Source organism: Rutidosis leptorrhynchoides, chromosome 6, assembly GCF_046630445.1.
Source record: "Rutidosis leptorrhynchoides isolate AG116_Rl617_1_P2 chromosome 6, CSIRO_AGI_Rlap_v1, whole genome shotgun sequence".
NCBI classification, from domain to species: Eukaryota; Viridiplantae; Streptophyta; class Magnoliopsida; order Asterales; family Asteraceae; genus Rutidosis; species Rutidosis leptorrhynchoides.
In genome coordinates this window covers 366,620,122-366,641,581 of record NC_092338.1, presented here as the reverse complement: position 1 = coordinate 366,641,581, position 21,460 = coordinate 366,620,122, and the positions used below count along the sequence as shown (strand labels likewise).

The window sequence follows — 21,460 nt, the reverse complement described above, 5'->3', positions numbered from 1 at the left end:
TTGGAGTCATTGTCTTGTGTTGTAAGGTTACTGATACAGATATAAAACAGATGCAAAATTTAACAAAACAAGCTTCATTCCATTACCATTACCATTTTACAAAGTACATCATACATACACCACAATTTCAAAGACTAAAAAAATAAATACCAAACACAATCCAGCTAAATATACACATCATCTTCCAATTCGTCTCTCTTTTTTCTGCATCTTTGAGCTTTTCATCCACTTCCATTTTGGCATTCATAAGTGTAGCTAGGGCATTGATTGTATTTGGAGGATCATACCAAGCAAAGAAGTCGCACCTAGTGATCTGAGCAACAACATAAACAGGAAATGCTAACATCTTGTTAATTATTTCATAAAATTCGAAACAACATAAACAATCTTACCTTTTTTTCACATGTATAGAATCGACGTCCAGGGTTAGATTCAGTGCCAGATATTCGAATTACACAAGGTCGACCACACCAGCATTCCATTGTTATCGATTTGTAGCTCCAATTTCTGATTAATACGTTATGTAAATGAATTAGGGTTTCAAGTGAGAAGAGAGTGAAAAGCGGAGGATGAAAGTGGGGACCTTACCCGTTGGCGTTATTAAATACCAAAAAAAAAAAATTTAATTCCGATAATACCCATCACGTGTAACTCACATGATGAGAGTTAACGTTCGATTTGGATGTCCAGTTGACGGAGGGACTCCAATTGCAAAATTAAAATAATAAAGGGACTCTGATTGCCAAATTAAAAACTGAGGGACCAAACCAGCGATTTGGGGTATAATAGAGGGACCAACTGAGCAAAAAAGTCTTTTTAACACTAGAAAATGAATGAACACATTCTGAAACTACAAAGAACCAACCACCACAAGCTTCATCTACTGCCATATGACATATTTACAACCTTCCCTTCCTATACATATGTCGAATTGAAACGACAGAAAAATGGAATCTACAATTTACAGATCTATATGTATACTTATATATCATGATTATATATATAAATATATAAATATATAAATAATAAATATTTGTTCATAGAAACTGTACTGTATCCACACTTGGGGTTGAATTTGCTGCAGCCAACATAGCTGCTCCAATGCCTGATCCATCTTCCATCACTTTAAGAATAACATATGGGGCAATTTCTTCACCTAATATCTCTGCTACAGCTTCATTCATGTATTCTCTAAACATGGTGTAGCTTGTGTATAATCCACCCTCAATTGCTACAACCGTTCTTCTCATTTTACCACTTTTTCCACCTTTCGGTCTTCCGCCTGAAATGCCCCCGGTCCCATCCCGCCCAATCTTTTTCAAGATCCCGACAACACCTGCAGCAGCCAACCTGGCAGCTCGTCTTGTCACCACGTCACATACTTTGACAACCAGTTTTCTAACTTTCAATGAAGTGTCATGTATCTGATGATGAACAACATTTTTCAGAAACACGGAACCTAAGTTTCGAAGTTATTAACTGACAATATGTAGGTCCATAAGGGCCGGGTAAAAAAAGGGTCAAAAACCAAAATTTAAGAGGTTTTAATAAAATTAGACTTTGGACAACTTCCAACCTGTCTGAATGGTACGTACCATCATTTAATAACAGAACACACGAAATAGATCCAAAGGTAAATGGATTAAAATTGCCACACTAATATATATTTATACACACACATATACATATAGGGAAATAATGGGGAAGCTAATTTTTACGGGGAGGGGGAAGTGAAACATTCTGTATAAATAATGTTTATTATTTCACCATTCATTTATATATTTAATGTTGTATTTATATACAATTTCATGATGTATGTGAAGAAAAATAAATAAATTTTACGAACAAAAACAGATTTTTTTGATCAAAATCTAAGATAAGAATAACATTATTTATGATGAATGTTTTCGGAGAATAAATTCTAACTGATGAATGAAACATTTTTTTTCCAAAAAACATTATATATAATAAATGCTATTGATTTTGTCAAAAACTTTTAACATTTTTACCGTAAAATGATATTCTTTTTCATAAATGTTGGTATTTTTTCACAGCAATACAATATTATCGATGAATTATCACAAATTTCACTTAGAAAAAACATAATATGTATATAATTTTTTACTTCCCCTTCCCCCAAAAATTCACTTCCCTCTCGAGTCTCGATTAGCCCCACACACACACACACTTCAATGAAAACAACGTCTTACCTCTAAGGTGTCCTTTAAAATCTTGGCAACTTCACTCAAGTCAGGAGTGTCATCTTCATGCATGGCCGCCATTAAAGGTGTACTGAGTTTTATCAAAAAACAATATAATCATTTCCTTCATATATTAAAATTTAAGGTAATTCCATAACAGAGAATGTTATATGAAGGCCATAGTCAAATTACCAATTTTAGAAAGTGTAATGGATTGGTGCTTGATTTCATGATAAAGAAAACACGGGCTTTTTCTTTATAAAGAGAAAAGTAATGAAATTGAAGGGGGATTTTGTATATAATAATGGAATAAAATGAGGACCACCACTTTGCCAGTTTAAGAAAACAAAATAAGATTAAAGCTTGCCTTATATTATTATATATGAAAAATGACTCCTAGTAGTAGCTATTGAATGGAGCCAAATGATAAAAACTTTCCTTTTTCCCTAATGAGACATTTATTTATAAAACTAATATAGAAAGAAAGAAAGAAATAAGACAAACAAATGAGTCAGACTCCAGCGTAATAAAACAACAAAAAATGACAACTAATTAATTCACCTATTTGTTAGATGTTCGAATCATCTACAACTTTAGATATAACAAAGTTCAATGCACACTTCTTTAGTTTTGTATCTCAGTACCTACTTAAAGTTTAGATTCTTGCATTTACAACTAAGCACATACATTAAATACTGATATAGAAAGATTACTTAACAACTAACCCATGCTACACATATTCTCACTTGGAATTCGTTTACCGGAATAATAATCAATTATACTATTCCCGATGTCTATGCAGAGATTTTAAGTTTTGAATCTAGTAACAAAACACTTGCACAAAAGTATATGTAAAATATTGTTCTACTTATGAAAAATATTAGACCCTAAAAAATGAGAACTGTTAATAGAGGTTTGGTAACACATACCTCAACACGAAAGGTACCGACAGCTTGGAAGAATATGGCCCAAAGATATCAGATTCTAAAGACATCCTGCAGATTACTCTTCTTACTATGTCGCCTAAATACATTCCTGATATCATTTTCTCAAAACCCTGCATCAGTATTCATTTAACAGTCAACGAATGATTAACACAAATGCGAGCATATACAGAGCAAAAATAAAAAAAGAATAGAAGCAAGCCTGCTACAATATAGACCTGATCGTTTGGATTTTGGCTGTCAGTGTCCAGATCAATGTCATAAGGTGTTCTAGGCAAATGCGAGGACCAAAAATTACCCCATTCCATATTGATAACCTGATTGACAAATAAATGATTTTTTTCTGGTATTTTCATTCTTACAAATTGTTGAATATTAGAATGAACAAAAGATACCATGCCTCCTGAAGTCGTGAGAAGACCTTGACATTTAATAACTGCATCAGCTCGCTCGAAATAGCATGCATTGGTACCAGTGCCAATCACCACCGCAGCAACTGTGTCTTTATCATAAAAATGCCCAAGAGCCAATGTTCCCACACTATCATTAACCTGATAACAACGAATGCATATATTAAATTTCGCCAATGATATTGATAATATATTGATAAAAAATTACATGAATGATAATCCTGCTATTTGTACATTTGGTACAATCTTTAATCTGATAAAAATTAGAGATAAAATGAAAAAAGAAAAATAGAGTGCTTACAAGTGCAGTAACATTCATATCCAAACCTCGTCTAGACAACGCTTTTTGTAGACATTCAACAACGTCTTTTTCGATCTGAAATAATAAACACTTACCCTCACATACATGATGATAAAGTTATAAAAATCACATTGTAAACTAGCAGATAATACCATATGAACACTACTATGTTTTCAATTTACATAGGAAAGACTAACCATGTCTTCGATGGCAAAACCTTTAGTCCACTTGATCAAAGTACCAGAAGATACAGATGTCTGTTTTACAGGAAACGAAAATGTAAAGCCGATATCTTTTCCTTTAACTTGTGAAAGCTGCATATTGTTACCCTTCTTTTGAACAAATTCCTTCAGGGACAAGACAATAAAATCAAATAGTTCCTGAAAATAATAGTTTAAAACATTACATTACATCACAGACGCAAGGGTACAATTGGTAATTCACAAGTAGTAGAAGTGGTTCACATACCTCACTTGTACTGGTCATTAAATAAGGTGGAATGGGTTTTCGCTCAACATCGTGTCCAAGTATAGACCTTTGGCCACCAAAATGGATTCTCAAAATCCTAAAATTGGTGCCTCCAACATGTACTGCATAGAATATTCCGTTTTCACTCCTGATCAATAAGATATACAATCAACAAAAATAGAAGATAAAGGGCGTACAATACAAATAAAAAACCATCAAATCATGCACAATTAGTTACCATAGTATCAGTAACATAATTATTATTTAATGTAATCATGTAGCACTAAATTGAGATATGCGGGGAGCATTTGGGTTAAAAAGAGCTTTAATAGTAACAACATGACAAAAGCACCCTGAAATCTAACCTTTCATTATGATAGACATTTCATATATAGTACATAGTATCTATTGGCCACTCAAATACCTGATTCGAGTTCTGTCAACAAACTTTCCATATGGTCGGTCAATTTACAATTAAAGCCAAAGGTTCACCGAACTTGGTCAATACAAGGGCTAATGCAAGGATAAGAAACAGAATCTAACTCATACTGAATTACAAAGTTAATTCAAACATAAATTTATATTAAAAAAATAAATAAACAAGAGCTTTAAAAAAGGTTAGGTCAACAAGAAGTTTCAAAAAAAGACTGATTAAAGAAGCATCAAGAAGACCAAATCTTTAAAACTCATACCCTAAAATTAGATAAAAGAGATCACATTAAAACCCTAGTAAAATAATGATAATGATAACGATAAAAATGAACACAAAAGGCAACATTATTATATCAAGTCTAGAGTAAAATCAAACATAACACCCATCTACGCAACCAATATCAAACTGCACGAATCAAACACAAATAACTAAAACAGAACCAACACCTACAACGTCAGCATTAACATTAGTAACTTTACACGCCAATAAACAATAACTCAAAGTAGAAAAAAAAAATATAAAATTCAGTCAATTTAACAACAATCAATACATTTTTCTGCAAAATAATTTCAACTTCACACCAAATACTTCATATTATATACACACACACAAAATATTGTATGTAAAGAGGGATGAATGTATGATGATGATGATGATGATGATGATGATGATAGTACGGACCCTTCAGGAAGATTGTCGACAAAAGTTAATAACATCTTAAGTTTACTGCCACCTTCAGAAGCTAACCCAGCGTGCATCTCAACGGCCATGGCGTCAACCACCTGCCGTAACCTACTAACCGGAGTTTCAGCCACGTCATTAAATTCATCCAAAATCTTCACAATTTTCCACCACCGTCTCCTGTTCCGTACTCTCCGTCCAACCATCACCGCCGCGATCGCACAGCTCGAAACCGCGCAACCTACAGCTAACCCTAAACCTAACTTCCCCATTTTTTTTTATCACACAAATTGATTTGTTTAACCGATTTCAGTCTCCGCAGCCATGGCTGATAACGGTGGTAAGTGAAGGTTGGGATGGTGTAAAGATGAAAGGTGTTGCAATTGACGGAAGTTTGGTTCCCGGAGAGATGATTTTCCGGCGATGTAACGGCGGTGATGAGACGCAGACAAAGTGTTTGATAAAATGTTTGAGAGAAAATAAAAATTAGAGGAGGCGGTATTTGGAGAGTGATGAGAGAAGTTTTGGGAAGCTAAACTGGGGGATATTTATATATATCATTGTCTAATTACCGCTTTGCCCTTAGACCATTATGAATTGACCAATTTCTCAACTTTGTACTTGCAATTTTATGAAAAAAATTAAGCTATTGTATATGAGGTTTGTATACAATTTCATGAATAAATTTTAATTTTATTTTTATTTTTTTTCATTGTTAGTATATGTGTTTTGTTAAATTTTCGTGATTGGTATTTCATGATAACATTCATCATTTCTTAAACGATAATCTGTATCATCATAATAATATATTAAATTTGATATATTTATGTTTGTCAATTCACTGTGTAGCATATTGCATTTTGGTGCATTGTGCAAATAAATAATAGAAAAATCAAAAATAGATTACTTAGAATAAGATAATTTTTCGTTTAAGGGAAAAAAATATATATAAAATATAGTTTTTTTTTGGCAAAAAAACGATAACATTAAAATAAAGTTTTTTCATCAAAGATGAAAAAACGAACAAAGATACCATCGCAGCGAAAGACAATCACAAAGCAACTAAACAAAACTACAACAAAAGAAAAGTCAAGGGGTGTATGAATGCAATGCAATTTATTTTTTATATTTATATTTATATACGGAGTAAAAAACATGTACAGTAATGTAAAAATGGGTGGGAATGGGGATGTGAGAGTGATGGGACCACGTGGACAAAAAAGATAAAAGGGCAACGATTACAGCTAGCTGCGTATGTACCCACCCTCACTCCGTACACTTCTGTTCCAGCTGTCTTCCTCTATTTCCAGCTAAGCTCAACTAAACTTACTCCCTATTTCACTCTATTTTCAATAAAATCATCTCTTCCACACTAACCTCATAACCGTTTTCACACAACTTTTTTTTATTTAACGGTGATATCGACGTCGAATGCTTTCATTTATCACTAACACACGCGTTAGGAAGAAATTCAATTCGCGACGATATTGACAGACGATATTGACAGTACCATTGAAGGTTGGGAAAACCCCAGAGACCTTCTCAAATCGCATTAATATTTGCAGTACCATCAAAATTTGAAACTCCCTGCTTTGAGTGAGAATCGAACTTAGGTTAGAAATACCTCAAGTTGGATCTCACCTCATACCACTCAAGCAAGTGATTTTTCACTAACCTTTTACTAAACTCTTTCTATCTTTCACTAAATAATAGAAGTACCTAAAAGTATACCCATAAAATATAACACGTACAACTTATTATACACAACTTACAAAATTAAAAAAAAAATAAAAAATCATGGGTCCCACTTTTCAGCGCCATCTAACGCCATGATACTAACAGAATGTTTGGCGGGCTCGTGCCAATCTTTGTCAAAATTATCACTTATGTCAAATACGTTGACGGTGAAGATTTCACGTGGGTAAGGAAACCTCTTATACGAAGTAATCTTTTTCTCAATTCTCTATATACATTAAGATTGATCATGACGCAGCGTCAAACAACACAGCATCAACTGAGTTGGACAACTTTGACGCCCCTAACGCAATTAACAGGGCATCAAACTTTGATAGATAGGAGCGTCAGTTGCAAATGTGACGGATATATATCCGTTTTTACTTTATTTTAAACCTATTGATTCTATCTATATAAACTCATTTAACTTATCATTTTTACACACCAAACTACTCATTTCTCTCTACTTTTTATTACATTTTATAAAATCTTGTATTTTTATATATGGGTTCGTATTTACGTGGTACAAATTTCGATTCGGAGGATATGCGAATTGTTCAACTTATTCAACAATTAGAAGACGATGAGTCCGAAGTTGAGTCTGTGTTGCGTATTTCAAGAGTTCGAAGTTACATTCTTAGATTCTGTAATGATTGTGGAACGATTATTTTTTTGAAACGCCAAAGTATCCACCCAAGAAATTTAAAATGCGTTTTCGTATGCGAACACATTTATTCCTCTGAATAGCGCAAGGTATAACTAATTTTTCTAGTAATAATATTCCTGAATATTTTAGTTATTTTACGGAACGGCATGATGTTATCGGTAGGCCAACTTTTACTACGTTATGAAAAATTATTTAGGCTATACACCAATTACCATATGAACCACTACCGATATGTGGGACGAATATTTGCAAATGAGCGAATCATAATCAATACTATGCCTAAATTACTTTTGTAAGTGTGTCATCAATTTATACAAAACTGAATACATGAGATCTCCTAATGCACATGTTGTTGCACGATTATATAGTGCACACGAGGAGAGACATGGTTTCAAAGGTATGCTCGGGAGTATCGATTGTATGCTTTGGGAGTGTGGGAATTATCCCGTTGCTTTGAAAGGACAATACACTCGGGAAGACCACAAGAAATCGACCATTATGCTTGAAGTAGTTGCTTCATATGACTCGTGAATTTGACATGTTTTTTTTTAGGAGTCCGATAATGATATAAATGTCTTGAATCATCAATCCCATATATTTAATAAACTTGATAATGGAACGGATTAATCCGCACCATTTGAGGCAAATGGTCATCAATACACCAATGGATATAACCTTGCCGATAGTATATATCCCGACTGGGCGACTCTAGTCAAAGGTATTCGTGTCCCACAGAAGAGTTAACAATGAAGTTTATCAGATTTCAAGCTAGTGCCCGAAAGGATGTAGAGAGGGCATTTAGGGTTCTTCAAATTCAGTTTCACATTTTACGACTAGCTTCTCGCACTTTGAAAATAAACAAAATGCGAAGAGTAATTGAGTGTTTTGTCATATTGCATATTATGATTCTAGAAGATAATGGATTTGCATAAGTAAGTGGGAATAAGCGTTTATTAATTAGGACATGGAGAATCGTCCCGAAGGTATACGAAATAGAGGACGAGATTGAGACATCATCGCAAGAGAAATAAGGTATAAGGAAATGCACAACCAACTACCGAGGATCTAGTCGAGCATGTTTAGAACCTTCTATCAACATTTCGCGTTATGCATTAATTTATTTTATGTTTTATTAATATTATGTAGTTAAAATTTTATGTAATCATTAAATTATGTATTGTTGAATTTAGATGAAAAATTAATTTATGTCTTTTTTTTATATTTAATGTATCTATTTATTAAATTAATTCAAAAGAAAATGAAAAAAAACTGGTGAACCCTACAAAATTTGACATTTTGGGTTAATAGGGTCAATGTTGACCTATCACAGACAAATTTCACTTTTTTTTGCCAAAAAATGTAAATCTGCATGTGACGTTATATGCAGGGAAGAAATATTCTAAGAGCAAAAGTTTGATAATTGGCAATCTAATCGATCCATAATTAACTGTACATAGATTCTTTTTTAGTGTGATAACTGACTCACTCAACTTTTATGATTATGGAGTGTCAAAGATTTCCAAACTTTGACAACTAAACTACCCATTAAAGTTACTTGGGTTGTGGTGGTGATTTATGTTGATGCGACATTGTTGTGGGATGGAGGTAGGGATGTAAAAAAAACTTGTACTCTATGGAAAAATTTGAAACCCGATATTTTTGAGTCGGGTTCAGGCCGGGTATATGGGTATAGGGTTTGGTATGTGGATGATTTTTAATTTTTTTTTCGGGTACGAGTCCAAGGATGGTCTTAAAGACAAACCCGATTACCCGACCCGTATATCCGAAAAAGACCCGATTCCATAAACCTTGCCCAAAAACCCGATAACCCGGCCCATATACCCGATTACCCGGCCCGTATACCCGAAAAAGACTCGAATACCCGTGGAAAATACGTTTATTGATAGTTCATAAGTAAATGAGGACCTGGATACCCGTGGAGAAACCTTTTTACTTGCTAGTTACGAGGACCCGACGTGTTCGAGTCCGGGTTTGAGACAAGTTTTTTTTTAATCAGGTTCGGGTCTCGGATTACCCAAACCCGACCCGATGCCATCCCTAGATGGAGGGTAACTGTGTTAAATGTTGTTTTGTGGTGTCGTGAGAAGGCAATAAAGTTGACGTGATTTTTTTCTCATTTGTTATATATATATATATATATATATATATATATATATATATATATATATATATATATATATATATATATATATATATATAGTTTTAGTTAATACTAAAAATTACATAATATTAAAATTTTAGTTAATACTACGAATGTTTGCTGATAAGTTTCAAATGTGCTCGGTAAGGTCGTCTCGTAGTTGGACATACACTCTTCGATCTCACAACTCTCTATTATTGTATTCCGATCTCTTGATCTATCATGACATTCCTTTTTGGTCGGTTCTTTGTGTAGTGGTGCCCATTTACATAAAATGATGTAGGTGACGCGGTCCCATTTTCAAGCGATTCACATATCGGAGAATTATTTAAAATATTGATGTCATTATTAGAACCTGTCATGCAAAAAAAGCGTGCCAAATTTACATGTCATGTGAATCAACTGCTTCGAGCATGATTGTTGGGTGTTTATTATTACCACTAGCGTATTGACCTTTCTATGTGTTGGGACAAATTTTTCATTCCGAATGAATACACTCATACTCCCTAACATCCCCTAAAACTATCTGTGTGCACTGTATAAACGTGCTATGTCGGATATAGTTTGCTCTCTCAAATATTCTCTATGATATAAGTCAGATGCCCAACGACAAAAATTGTGAAGGCATCTCAAAGATGACGTTTCACTTATCTGTAAATACTCATCAAGAGCATCTGGCACCATACCATACGCCAACTGACGTATGGCAAATGTAATCTTTTGAAAGATTGTTAGTCCTTGCCGACCAATAACATAATTTTTTTTCTCAAAATATAAAAAGTGAACGGAACAATTCTCATTAGAAAATGCCTTAGTTATATCATTTACGATTCACATGAATAATTGGCAACACATACGAAACCGTCGTTTGGATTTTTATGCTGAAAATCTGGGTGTTTCAGAAAAACAATATTCCATAAATGTTGAGCGACACATTCATGATCTTTATGGATATATTCTCGTGGTAATATTTTCATTGGCAATTCGCCGGCTTCGTAAGTAACTTTTATAAATTTCAAAACTTCTCCATCATTTGAATCCGATTCTAAAACATAATTAACCATCTTGTATGTTTTTCAATTGCTTTTGTTTATCAATTTTTTAGAATTGTTGATAGAATTGTGAAGATTAAAAAGAAAATGCATGTAAGTATTGTAGACATTGTGGTATTTATATTGAATATTAGTTGTATTTTTATCTATTTATTTAAAATCCGATTGTGCTCAAACGATAGTTTCCTGAGAACCAATTAATTCATAACAAGTGGCCATCGTTACCATTGTGGTAGTCGTTGTTCGCCTCCACAATGACACAACGTGCCGAATCACAATGCTCTTACAATGCCCGTTGTGGTCGTTGTGGGCCGACAACGTGCATCGTTATAACTGTGTAACATATGGTCCTAAAACTATATATGCGAAGTTCTTTAAATGTTTAATAAGGCTCTACAAATTTATTTTGTGTTAAAATTTTCTAGTTATTCCCTCCTCAAGAATCTATTAAATGCTATTCTTTTTATGGATGTATCAATTTTATTGTCAACATTATAAATGGATTAAAAATGTATAAAAATGTATAAAAATAGAAAAGCAAAATATTTTGATACCCTTAATAATCTATTTATTCAAGACGAAAAAAGTTGATTAAAAATGGGAGATATAACATTAAGTTAATAAAAGGTACAATTAATAATGATATGTGTATAAGTGTATTTTTTTTTTGTTTTTGAACAATAAAGTTGAGACATATGGAGTAATATTCTCTAGTATAAACTGTATAATTATGTTTTCAAATTGGTTATCTACTTGAATTACGAAGTACTATGGTCGAATTTTTATTTGTTTTCTTAGTGTTGTTTATGATTCTTTCTCAATTCGCCGTTGTTTATAAAAACCCAAAAAATAGAATTTGAAACTTAATTCTATAACGCGACTTACATGTACTATCTACCCTTGTTAACTACAGTAATAAACTATGCATATGTGACATGTGCTAGTTCGTACGACAAACCGACACATTGTGCTCACGTTTTGGTTTTCTTTTTGCAAGTGAAACACATGTTGGAATATTCACACATGTTGTGTCATTTTTAATTTGGTTAAATTCTAGAGGAAAACTGTTTGTAAATTGGAACTCTTGACAATTAAAGCCGATGTGTAATCTTTAGGCTTTCCTAGCTTCTCGCTAGGAAGTCTTTATTTATAAAATTTGTGGCCGTCTAAAAAAAAACGTTGTTTCACTTTTAATTGGTTTTAGTGTCTAGCCACCATAGTTTTGCATAACATTTACTTATATTTTGGATGTCAATAGACCAAGTTGAGCGAGTTGAGGATGCATTTATAAAATACAAAGTATATTGTACATAATGCACATACATTTCTAGTAGTCAAGTAATCATGACGAGAAAAGGATGGAAAGTTTAACACCAACAAGCTTGCCTCATTTAATGTCGCGCTGTGTAGCAATGCAAGCACCATGATGCGCACTGCATTGCTACACGACGTCATGATTGCCCACACGTCTAGCAATGTGTCATTAACTTCTTTCTTCTATTCAAGCTCAAATTGGTTAATTCGAACACATACTATTTTATATTTATCTTATACGGAGTATACATAAGTGGAGATTACGCGTGTCAGTTATGAAAAAGATAATAAGGTGCATCTTCTATAATCTATAGTTTTTTTATTATTAAATTCGGGTCTTCAATTAAAACACTTAAATCATCACTAGTTAAACATTCCAATAATTGATTTTCCATTACATTTTCATATAACCTTCAAACCGAATACTTAGAAACTCTTGCTAGTGAACGATTAGCAGCTAACCACCCCCATTGTATCCACAAGATCATTCTAGGGTTATGCACATTAATTTTTCAGATAGTTAAATCCTGATTATTATTAATCCTCTTTATTGTATTTTAGTAATTTATTTACTTGATCGATCAACTAGTTCCATCTCTGAAATTGATCAACTTAACATTAAAATCGGTACCTGCCTCTTTTAGGGGAGGTCGGGAGTTCTACTCCCGTTAGCTACATATTAAAAATACAATTTCATCTCTGCCATGAAGTATCCACCCATGTCACATTTTCCATATCGTTTGGGGGGGGGGGGGGGGGGGGGGGGGGGAAAGGGGAGGAGGTTTTACTTGGTTGTGCCCTTGTATCGGTTTCAAGGTTTCCTCCCGGGCAGCGATGGGGGCGGGGTTATTATCGCTGCATCGGCATAGTCGAAACATGAGATGATCGCAACGGGTGGTTTAGTCCCTCTCGGGTGATCCAATCGCTGTTCAAAAAAATAATAAAATTTTGAGTTTGAACTCGACTTACTTAATTCAATTATCCATGTTTTCTATTATTTCATATACTTTGACCATCAATGATGCTGAATGGAATGATCCCTAACACTCAAGAATCATTGAATTTATAATGGTTTTATTAATGGATATAAATATCAACAAAATATATAATTATTATTGTTGACATTCCTCTGAATTTTATAGAAAATAATTCTTTCCCCTACCTTTATTTATTGAGCATTCTTATAATTCTTACAATATTCCTTTTCTTTTGGAATAATGACTTTATGTAAAGACTTAGATATGCGATCTACCGAAAGTGTATTCCTCTTTTAACAATATCCCTTTTACTTCGAAAACAATACAATGGGACCTTTGTTAAAACAAAAGTAATAGAGATAGGGGCCAAAGGTAGTACTATGTGACGTCTATGTCAATGTTATGTTTTAAAAAATTAATAAAAATAAAATTGGAGGTTATAACATTTGTTTCATCATGAGACAATCATGAGACAATTAGTTTATCAAGGCAAAATTGGAGGTTATAACATTTGTATTCGAGAACAATTTTTTTTTTCGAACTCAACCTATTTTGTTTGAACTCACCAATGTAGAATCAAAAGTTGAATGCAAACAAAAAAGTGTCGAACACTACATTAAAACATGTTCCAACTTAACTGCAAACACTTTTTTGTTCGAACCTAGTCTATTTTGTTCGAACTCAAAAATGTTTAATTAAAAGTTAAATTCGAATAAAAAAAATGTTTGAACACAGCATATGTTCGAATTTAAGTGTTCACACACTTAATTGTGAGTCATATGTTATCCCAATATACGTCTTATGCTATGGAATTCTCTAACTAACCATTCTAAAAGTCATATGTTAAAGTTCATTTATTAAAGTTTAATTTTTTTAATTGAATGAATAAAATCTACAAATGAAAGCTAGTAATAAATTTTAATTATGGATCTTCTACTATAGTTAATAGTTAAAACGTTTTAGTGTATTTAACAAAGTTTAACCAATCTCGTTATGATAGAAGTTAGCTAAACACAATACTCCGTATTTATCTTTTCAAATGATATACTTAGGTAGAACTTAGTTTGAGGATTTAACATTTCAGGAAATACCATGAGATTTGAAATCCCGTAATTTAAAATTCTATCATTGGATATGAAATCCCGAGATTTGTAAAACGTAAATGTAAAATGTTAAAAGTAGAACGTAAATCGTGAAAGAAAAACTTAAACGTAAAATATAAAATGTAAAGCGTAAATCGTAAACGTAAAGCTTAACACGTAAAACGTTAATATCAAACGTAAACGAAAAAGGTACCGTAAAACGTAAAACTTAGAACGTAAACGTGAACATAAACGTAAAACGTGAACATAAACGTAAAACGTAAATATGAAGAGTCAACGTGAAAAGTAAAAATAACGTAAAACGTAAAAGTAAAACATAAACGTGAAAGAGGAACATATGATTTCTAAATTCTTCACATATACAAGGGATTTTGAAATCTATTATTCGTAGGATTTTATAAACCGTAGTCATTTGAAATCCTCCGTCCAAACAAAGAATTTCATGAGTTTTTAAATGCAAATCCCTTGAAATCTCACGAAAAACACACCCTTAGTATGACATTCTTATTGGTTTTTGTCTGTAGATTTGGTATCAATCTGGACTGTTAAAACGCTTCGGTTTCACCCTTCCCGAGTATACACATTTTCTTTAAGACATAGTCTCAAACTGTCAAACTGTAGTCCATGAGTATTGAATTTTGGGTCTCCACTAAAATTCTGAAGTTAAAATCACTAATCTATCACTTGAGGTTCCGAGCATACACGCTTTACAGGCCCTTAAATAGTTAGGTTGTAGGTCAACACTTTTAAAACAATGCGGGTTCATACTAGAATTGAAGAAACAATACGTACCAGTTCGCTTCAAAATTTAGTAAAACATTGAATGTACCAGACCACAAACGCCCCTAGAAAACTAGATCTTACTTCAAGAGTGACCAGCTAAAATTATTCACAGCTGATATTTTGAACAGCGAATAAGCACGATTTTAGCAGCTTACCGGATAACCAATTTATTTTCAACATAATAGCACTTTGAACCAAAGTTTCTTAAAAATAATACAAATGAGCACCAGAAATAACAATACCAACCTGCATACTTTGTAAATTGTGGATATGACTTCAAAAATCAACTTGAGATTGAATGGTATAACCTTAACATGCTAAATTATTTGTAATATGGACCAGTACTGTTGACAAAAGTCAAACGAACTGGACCGCAAACACCCCTGAAATACTACTTCCTTTCCTACTTCAAATGTGTGTAGCTAAATCTTATGTTAAAGCTTATATTGTATAGTTTTCATCATTTTCTGGCCAAGAATTAATTAAACCATCTCAGTTTTAAATTTCATGTTTAAGTTATGACTTATGATATTCAAAAATCAGGAAGAAACAACACAACTAGTAATACTAAATAAATCAGATGGGTTCATTAAATCATCATATTATCACCTTTAAATGGGATTACACATCCTTAATCACAGTTCTGCCTTTTAAGATCTCCGTTTCTATGGCAACTAACACAATTTTTCCAAACAAAGAAGCCACTGAGTATTTTCCTTTTTTAATTGCTATAAATATATATAAAAATGAACTGACTAATTTTAATTTATAAAGCCGAATATAGCACTATGTACCAGCTAACCTACACTGCTGCTTGTAGAAAAGAACATAAGCTTGATGATGAAGTACCTTGTTGGTAGAAATAGGGACAACTGAGGCATCGCCATAACGCAGCCACTTGCCGCTAGGATGATGCAAGATATCGGCAGTGTAATGACCTTTTGAAGGCTCCCTACCGTGATGAGTGACTGTTGCGACAAGCTCATACTTACGACCCTGCATACGATTATTTTATTAGCCCAATAAACTAGGACTTGAACAGCAAGTACACGTAACGAGTTTGACTAAGTTACGTATGAATGGATCAATTTAGGTCATGTTCTATCTCTAACAAGCAATAATATAAATAAATTACAAGTTCATAACTCAAAAGAGATGCAAATAATCATGCGAGTAGCTGCAGATTTCTTGAATTTAAAAAAAAAAAAAAAAAAAAAAAAAAAAAAAACTAGTAAAATGAACATGAATCATGTATTAAAGTTACCTCTGCTGTTGACCGAACAAGCAGTTCCCGATTAAGAACCAGCTCCAGAGGAAAATAAACAGGTTTGGATAATTTAGCACTCCCTTGGCTTCCATAGCTAAAGCGCATTAAGTGCAATATCAAAATTTCGGGAAGCTCTAGGACCTTCACATATTTGCTCGCACTTACCAACTCGGCCTGATCACACAATGAACACGTTTCATTTAGAACAATGAAACCCTTCAATTGTGCACCACATACAAAGTATAGTAACATACCTTTCCTGCTGATGATGCGCGATACCCTTCAAGTGTCTCTGGTGCAGAAAAAATATGAAGTGCATCCTCTATCGTACGGACAGGCTCTGGACTTATATTGAGGTGGAGCAGAAGAAATGGTTGAATAGTAGCCGAGGCTTTGTTACCTGTTTATATTCAGATTATAGATAGAAAGTCAAACTGCAGGAAGCAAGAATTGCATTTTAGAGAACCAAAAAACTTATATATCTAAGCACCTAAAGTCATGTTTTTAGTGAACCAACATGAACAAAAACTAAAGCGATTAATAGATAAAAAAAAAAAGATTTAGTTCTACGATCCCGTTTTGAGTCAAATCTTAGATTTAATTAGAAGTAGTGATGATTTAACACGAATATTAGCTAGAACTTTTATAATGTAATCAACAATGGTGAGTTACTGATAAAAAGTGCCACAATTGTCGCTATTATCAGAAATATTAAAATATTCAAATAAACGAAAAACACTTTTCACTCAAATTTGTGAATCCATTTCTAAAGATTACATTTACCATAATAACTATGATGAAGTATGCACTTTGCCTGTAATACTTGGTCTCAAACTTACCTTTTGCCTTAACAACACTTTTCAGTTGTCCGCCAAAAAACTTACTCAACTTGGAAGGAATAAAACTCTGTGTTCTGGTAATTGCAGTTTTGTTCCTTTGGCCAACCGTCTCCCAACTATCACCATCTTCATCACTCACTGATGAAACCAATGAAACTTTGCCTCCATTAACAAGTGAAAGTCCTCCTTCAAGTTTAAGTAATTCATCATGCATTTGATGCATGACAAAACTTTAAAAACTCTTGAGAATCTTCTTGCCTGAAAAACTTCAAATATAAATATATAATGCATCCATATGATAGTGTAGCTACACATTATATCTTGTCATGAAGTTATAGCCAGTTGCAACACACAAACCTTGATCTTCCTGAAAAGCTATTTCGCATATCTGGGGAAAAATTGTTGAGAACAGATTCAAACATGACAGGTCGTAAAGGTTTCCCAGTTTCTAGAAGAATGCCATCTTTTTTCTTGTAGTGGACGTCAGACGGCATGTCAAATTCAGATATAAAATCGACAAACGCACGTAAAGTTGGATACCCAGTCTGAAAACAGAGTGAAAACACAATGAGTGGAATTTCAGTAGTGCACCACACACAAATATCACTTAATGGCTTTGAATCGCATCATGATTACACATAGAGATGTAAACGTGTTGCGAATTTATAATTTCACTCAAGCTCAAGCTATACTCTAGCCCATTCAAGTACGAAAAAAATACCTCAAAACACAGGATAAGTTGAGCTTATAAAACTCCAACTAGAATCTCATCTAGCTCTATGTAATATGCAGTCAATATATCTGCGTATATATATATATATGTATATATATTAGGTGTGCAATCGAGTTGAGCTTTTACCAATTAATTCAAGCTAGGAATCAACTTGAACTCGTCCAACTAGAAGTATATCAAGTTCTAGAGTTGCAACCAAGTTTGCTTAATAGAGAATGGCTTTGAATAAACATTTTAAATCAGTTTGAGCTCTCAAAACGAGCTTTAAATCAGTTTGAGCTCTCAAAACGAGCTCGCGATTGCATCAGGAGCCTAAGATGGCCAACTCGAATTTGAGCTCGGTTCATTTGCAGCTTTATAATCACAAGAACATGGAAACTAGCTGTATACCTCGGGTAGATTGCGCGTTCTTAGCTCCTGCAAGAGATGAGCAAAAGGAGAACAAGCAAGAAGTGCCTGAAGAGTTGATTTAGAAAGCACATATTTCCAGGGTTGACTAAGCCTCGAGTCAGTAACTCAGTTGTATGCAGACAATTTGATGCAGTCAAAATACTATTTTTAGTATCATTCAAGCCCACAGCTTCAAAAGCTACTTGTTCTTCATTCGATGATGATACAGTCACAGCTTTAGGGTCACCAACACCTGCGGGTACAAATGATACAGGTTGTTCTGCATCGTTTTGTTCCAGTAATTTCACTGCATTGCTAGACGATAGGGACTCCGAATCACAGATATTTCCATTTTTGTGTACGATCGAGACAAGATTTTGTGATTCGTTTGCAGTAGTATGAACAATTTCATCACTGTGCCTTTTCTTTACGAGGTTTGATGGTTGGTGATTTTTGGAAATTTTTACTTCACTTGGTTTGTTGTTAAAGAAGCCTACAGATCTGAGAGTTGCAGAGTCCAAAGAACCAAATATTAACTGTACATCATTCTCATTTGGGGTAAGTTGCAGAGAATTTATCTCATCCTCGCACTACAACAAAAGAATCAAGTATACACGTTTTTTATGCATATTTAAACATTTAGAAGCGTGTAGAAATGTAAAGTTCACATTTGCCTAACGTGTGAGGAAACTGGGCGTAACAAATTTTCAATAGATCCTCACAGTTTTAATTGTGCTTTTACTTGAGTAATCCTCACACTTGAGAGTGTGAAAGTAGGAAGTAATTGTACACGCTTTTGTGTGTGAAATCTTTACAAAATTATTGATGGTTCCAAATGTATTCTACCTATTTTTACACAACTAAAATTGTGAGGATTTTACATAGTTATGCACACTTATAAGTGTGAGGTTTTGACACGTACACGTATGTATATATATATATATATATATATATATATATATATATATATTGTTACCAGAATGTTTAATTAAATATAAGTAATGAATTTGCAAATTTGAAATTTTAAAGTATAACGTAACATGATGTGGTGTTTATTCTTCAACAGTTAATTTTCTTCACTATACAGACATTTCATTTCATGTTAATTCTACATCATCTGTAATCCGATCTTCAAAATTTGATTGTCCCTCCAGCCACCAACATCGTCTAACGATGCAGCACTATGCCAGATACCTGCATAAATAGACTTCAATTTAACTTCTCTTTACTCAAATTTCATCCTAGAAGATATAGCAGAAGTGTAAAATCATCCTAAACTTTTCAAGTATAGTAAAAAAAAACTTACGGTCACTCTCTCTTAGTCTCTTAAGTAAATCACCAGCTACCTGCACATCCCATTTCAAGCACGTATCATACTCTGATTGTCAAAACAATATAAGTAATACAAAAAGGTTAAAAATGACTTTACTTGAGCTCCTATTTGATCGAAATGTTCTCTTTGTCATCTCCTGGGGCACAGGCTCCCAACTTTATAAGCAAATCATATGCGACTTCAAATACTGTAAATTGCACACACACGCACATACATTACTCAGATAAAACTAATAGGAACCTGGTTGTCATTTCAAAACAACAACAATAGATTACCTGTTTCCGATTATCGTAGACGATAGTCAGCTAAGGCCAAAACAACAAATCTTATAACACAAGTCACTGCAGAGATCATGAAATAAATAAAACCACCCAAGGAAAGCAAGACAAAAGACCCTTACCATATGGGATATCAACATAGACGTTAAACTTACCAACAAATAGAAAAATATGAAAAATTAGTACTAATTTCATCTCTGATGTTATGGAGTGTAAAACCAAGAACTTTACCTGATGTTGAGTCAGTCATTAGCCATTCAGCCATGAGCCAAACACCACTCCGTAGTTTTGACCTCTATACGTTCATTGAATTAATCGGTGTTGTTGTATACCAAAAGCCCAAATAAAATAATGTTATAATGAAAAAAAGAAAAAAGAACCTCCAATGTGTACAACATATGATGACCCAGATGCTTTGAAGCAGAGCAATTTGGGTACATCCACATTATTGTATAAAACCAACCCATGAAAATTAAAATTTATATACAATATATCTAAATGACAAGTTTTGAGATTAAAAAGAGAAGTATTTTGTTCTCAGAAGGATTAATATATGCACAATAGATAATTAGTATTTGTTGCCGCTATCATCGAATTCTCCATTGCTTGAAGAGGCCCCACCCGAATTACATCCGATTTTGCTAATCCTTCGCACATAATCTTAACTTATTTTGCCTGAATTTGAGCTCTGTCAGCAGTCTTCGGTAGCTACTTAAACAAAAATCCTTAAGCGATAGAAGTTTAAAATTATATGAATAAATAAACATATAGTTACATCGATAAAATCAATGGTTAACCAAATCAATGTACATACCAATCTTAGCAAAGACGTTAGACATAGATACACGTTACAAGGCATTCAAGCAAAATATACACGAATGTCGAACTTCCCTCGTTGTACATCAGAGGAAAAGTATGAGCAATAACATAACACATGTAATGAATATTATCGATAATGTTAATCATTACCTACCTCACCTATCAGTTGTGTAACTTAATTCAGCAATGAGTTCATTTAAAAGATTGAGAAACGAGATTGTCAACGGGTAGTCCAGAGCAAAATTTGCATACTTATATACTTCAAACTCAAAGATGTACTATCAATAAGATATGTACTATCGTAATGAACTGACACGTTTAGCACCTATAAGCAGACATAATATACCTTGTCTCTAGTCAGCGAATGAGATATATAAGATGCTAACAGATTGTGCTAGTATGCGTCATACATGTAGATCATATCTTAATTATCATTCTTTAAACCAAATAACCACGTGAAGTTATTTTTGGTGAACCTGAATAGTAGAAGAACGCTTCCAACTATGCCTCGCTTAGTCGCTTTAACATTTAATTTTTACCTGACCTAAAAATCAAGTTTTAAAAGAAAAAAT

The 21,460-nt window shown here is 33.4% G+C and overlaps 1 protein-coding gene and 1 pseudogene across 2 annotated transcripts; both read right to left on the bottom strand.

Annotated features, from left to right (window-relative positions):
* Window positions 1-830: 830 nt before the first annotated feature.
* LOC139851799 (hexokinase-3-like) lies at window positions 831-5,940 on the bottom strand. Of its 2 annotated transcripts, none has more exons than XM_071840974.1 (9): window positions 5,439-5,940; window positions 4,325-4,472; window positions 4,054-4,236; window positions 3,857-3,931; window positions 3,541-3,696; window positions 3,364-3,462; window positions 3,131-3,258; window positions 2,211-2,292; window positions 831-1,424 (listed from the first exon to the last, which is right to left on the bottom strand). In XM_071840974.1, exons 1-9 carry the CDS (start codon window positions 5,708-5,710, stop codon window positions 1,038-1,040), a joined length of 1,530 nt encoding a protein of 509 aa, XP_071697075.1. In that variant the 5' UTR covers window positions 5,711-5,940; the 3' UTR covers window positions 831-1,037. The 2 variants fall into 2 exon arrangements, with proteins under 2 accessions (XP_071697075.1, XP_071697076.1); XM_071840975.1 differs by having other exon boundaries at window positions 4,054-4,203.
* Window positions 5,941-10,194: 4,254 nt separating this feature from the next.
* Window positions 10,195-20,515, bottom strand: LOC139854863 (uncharacterized; annotated as a pseudogene).
* Window positions 20,516-21,460: the final 945 nt, after the last annotated feature.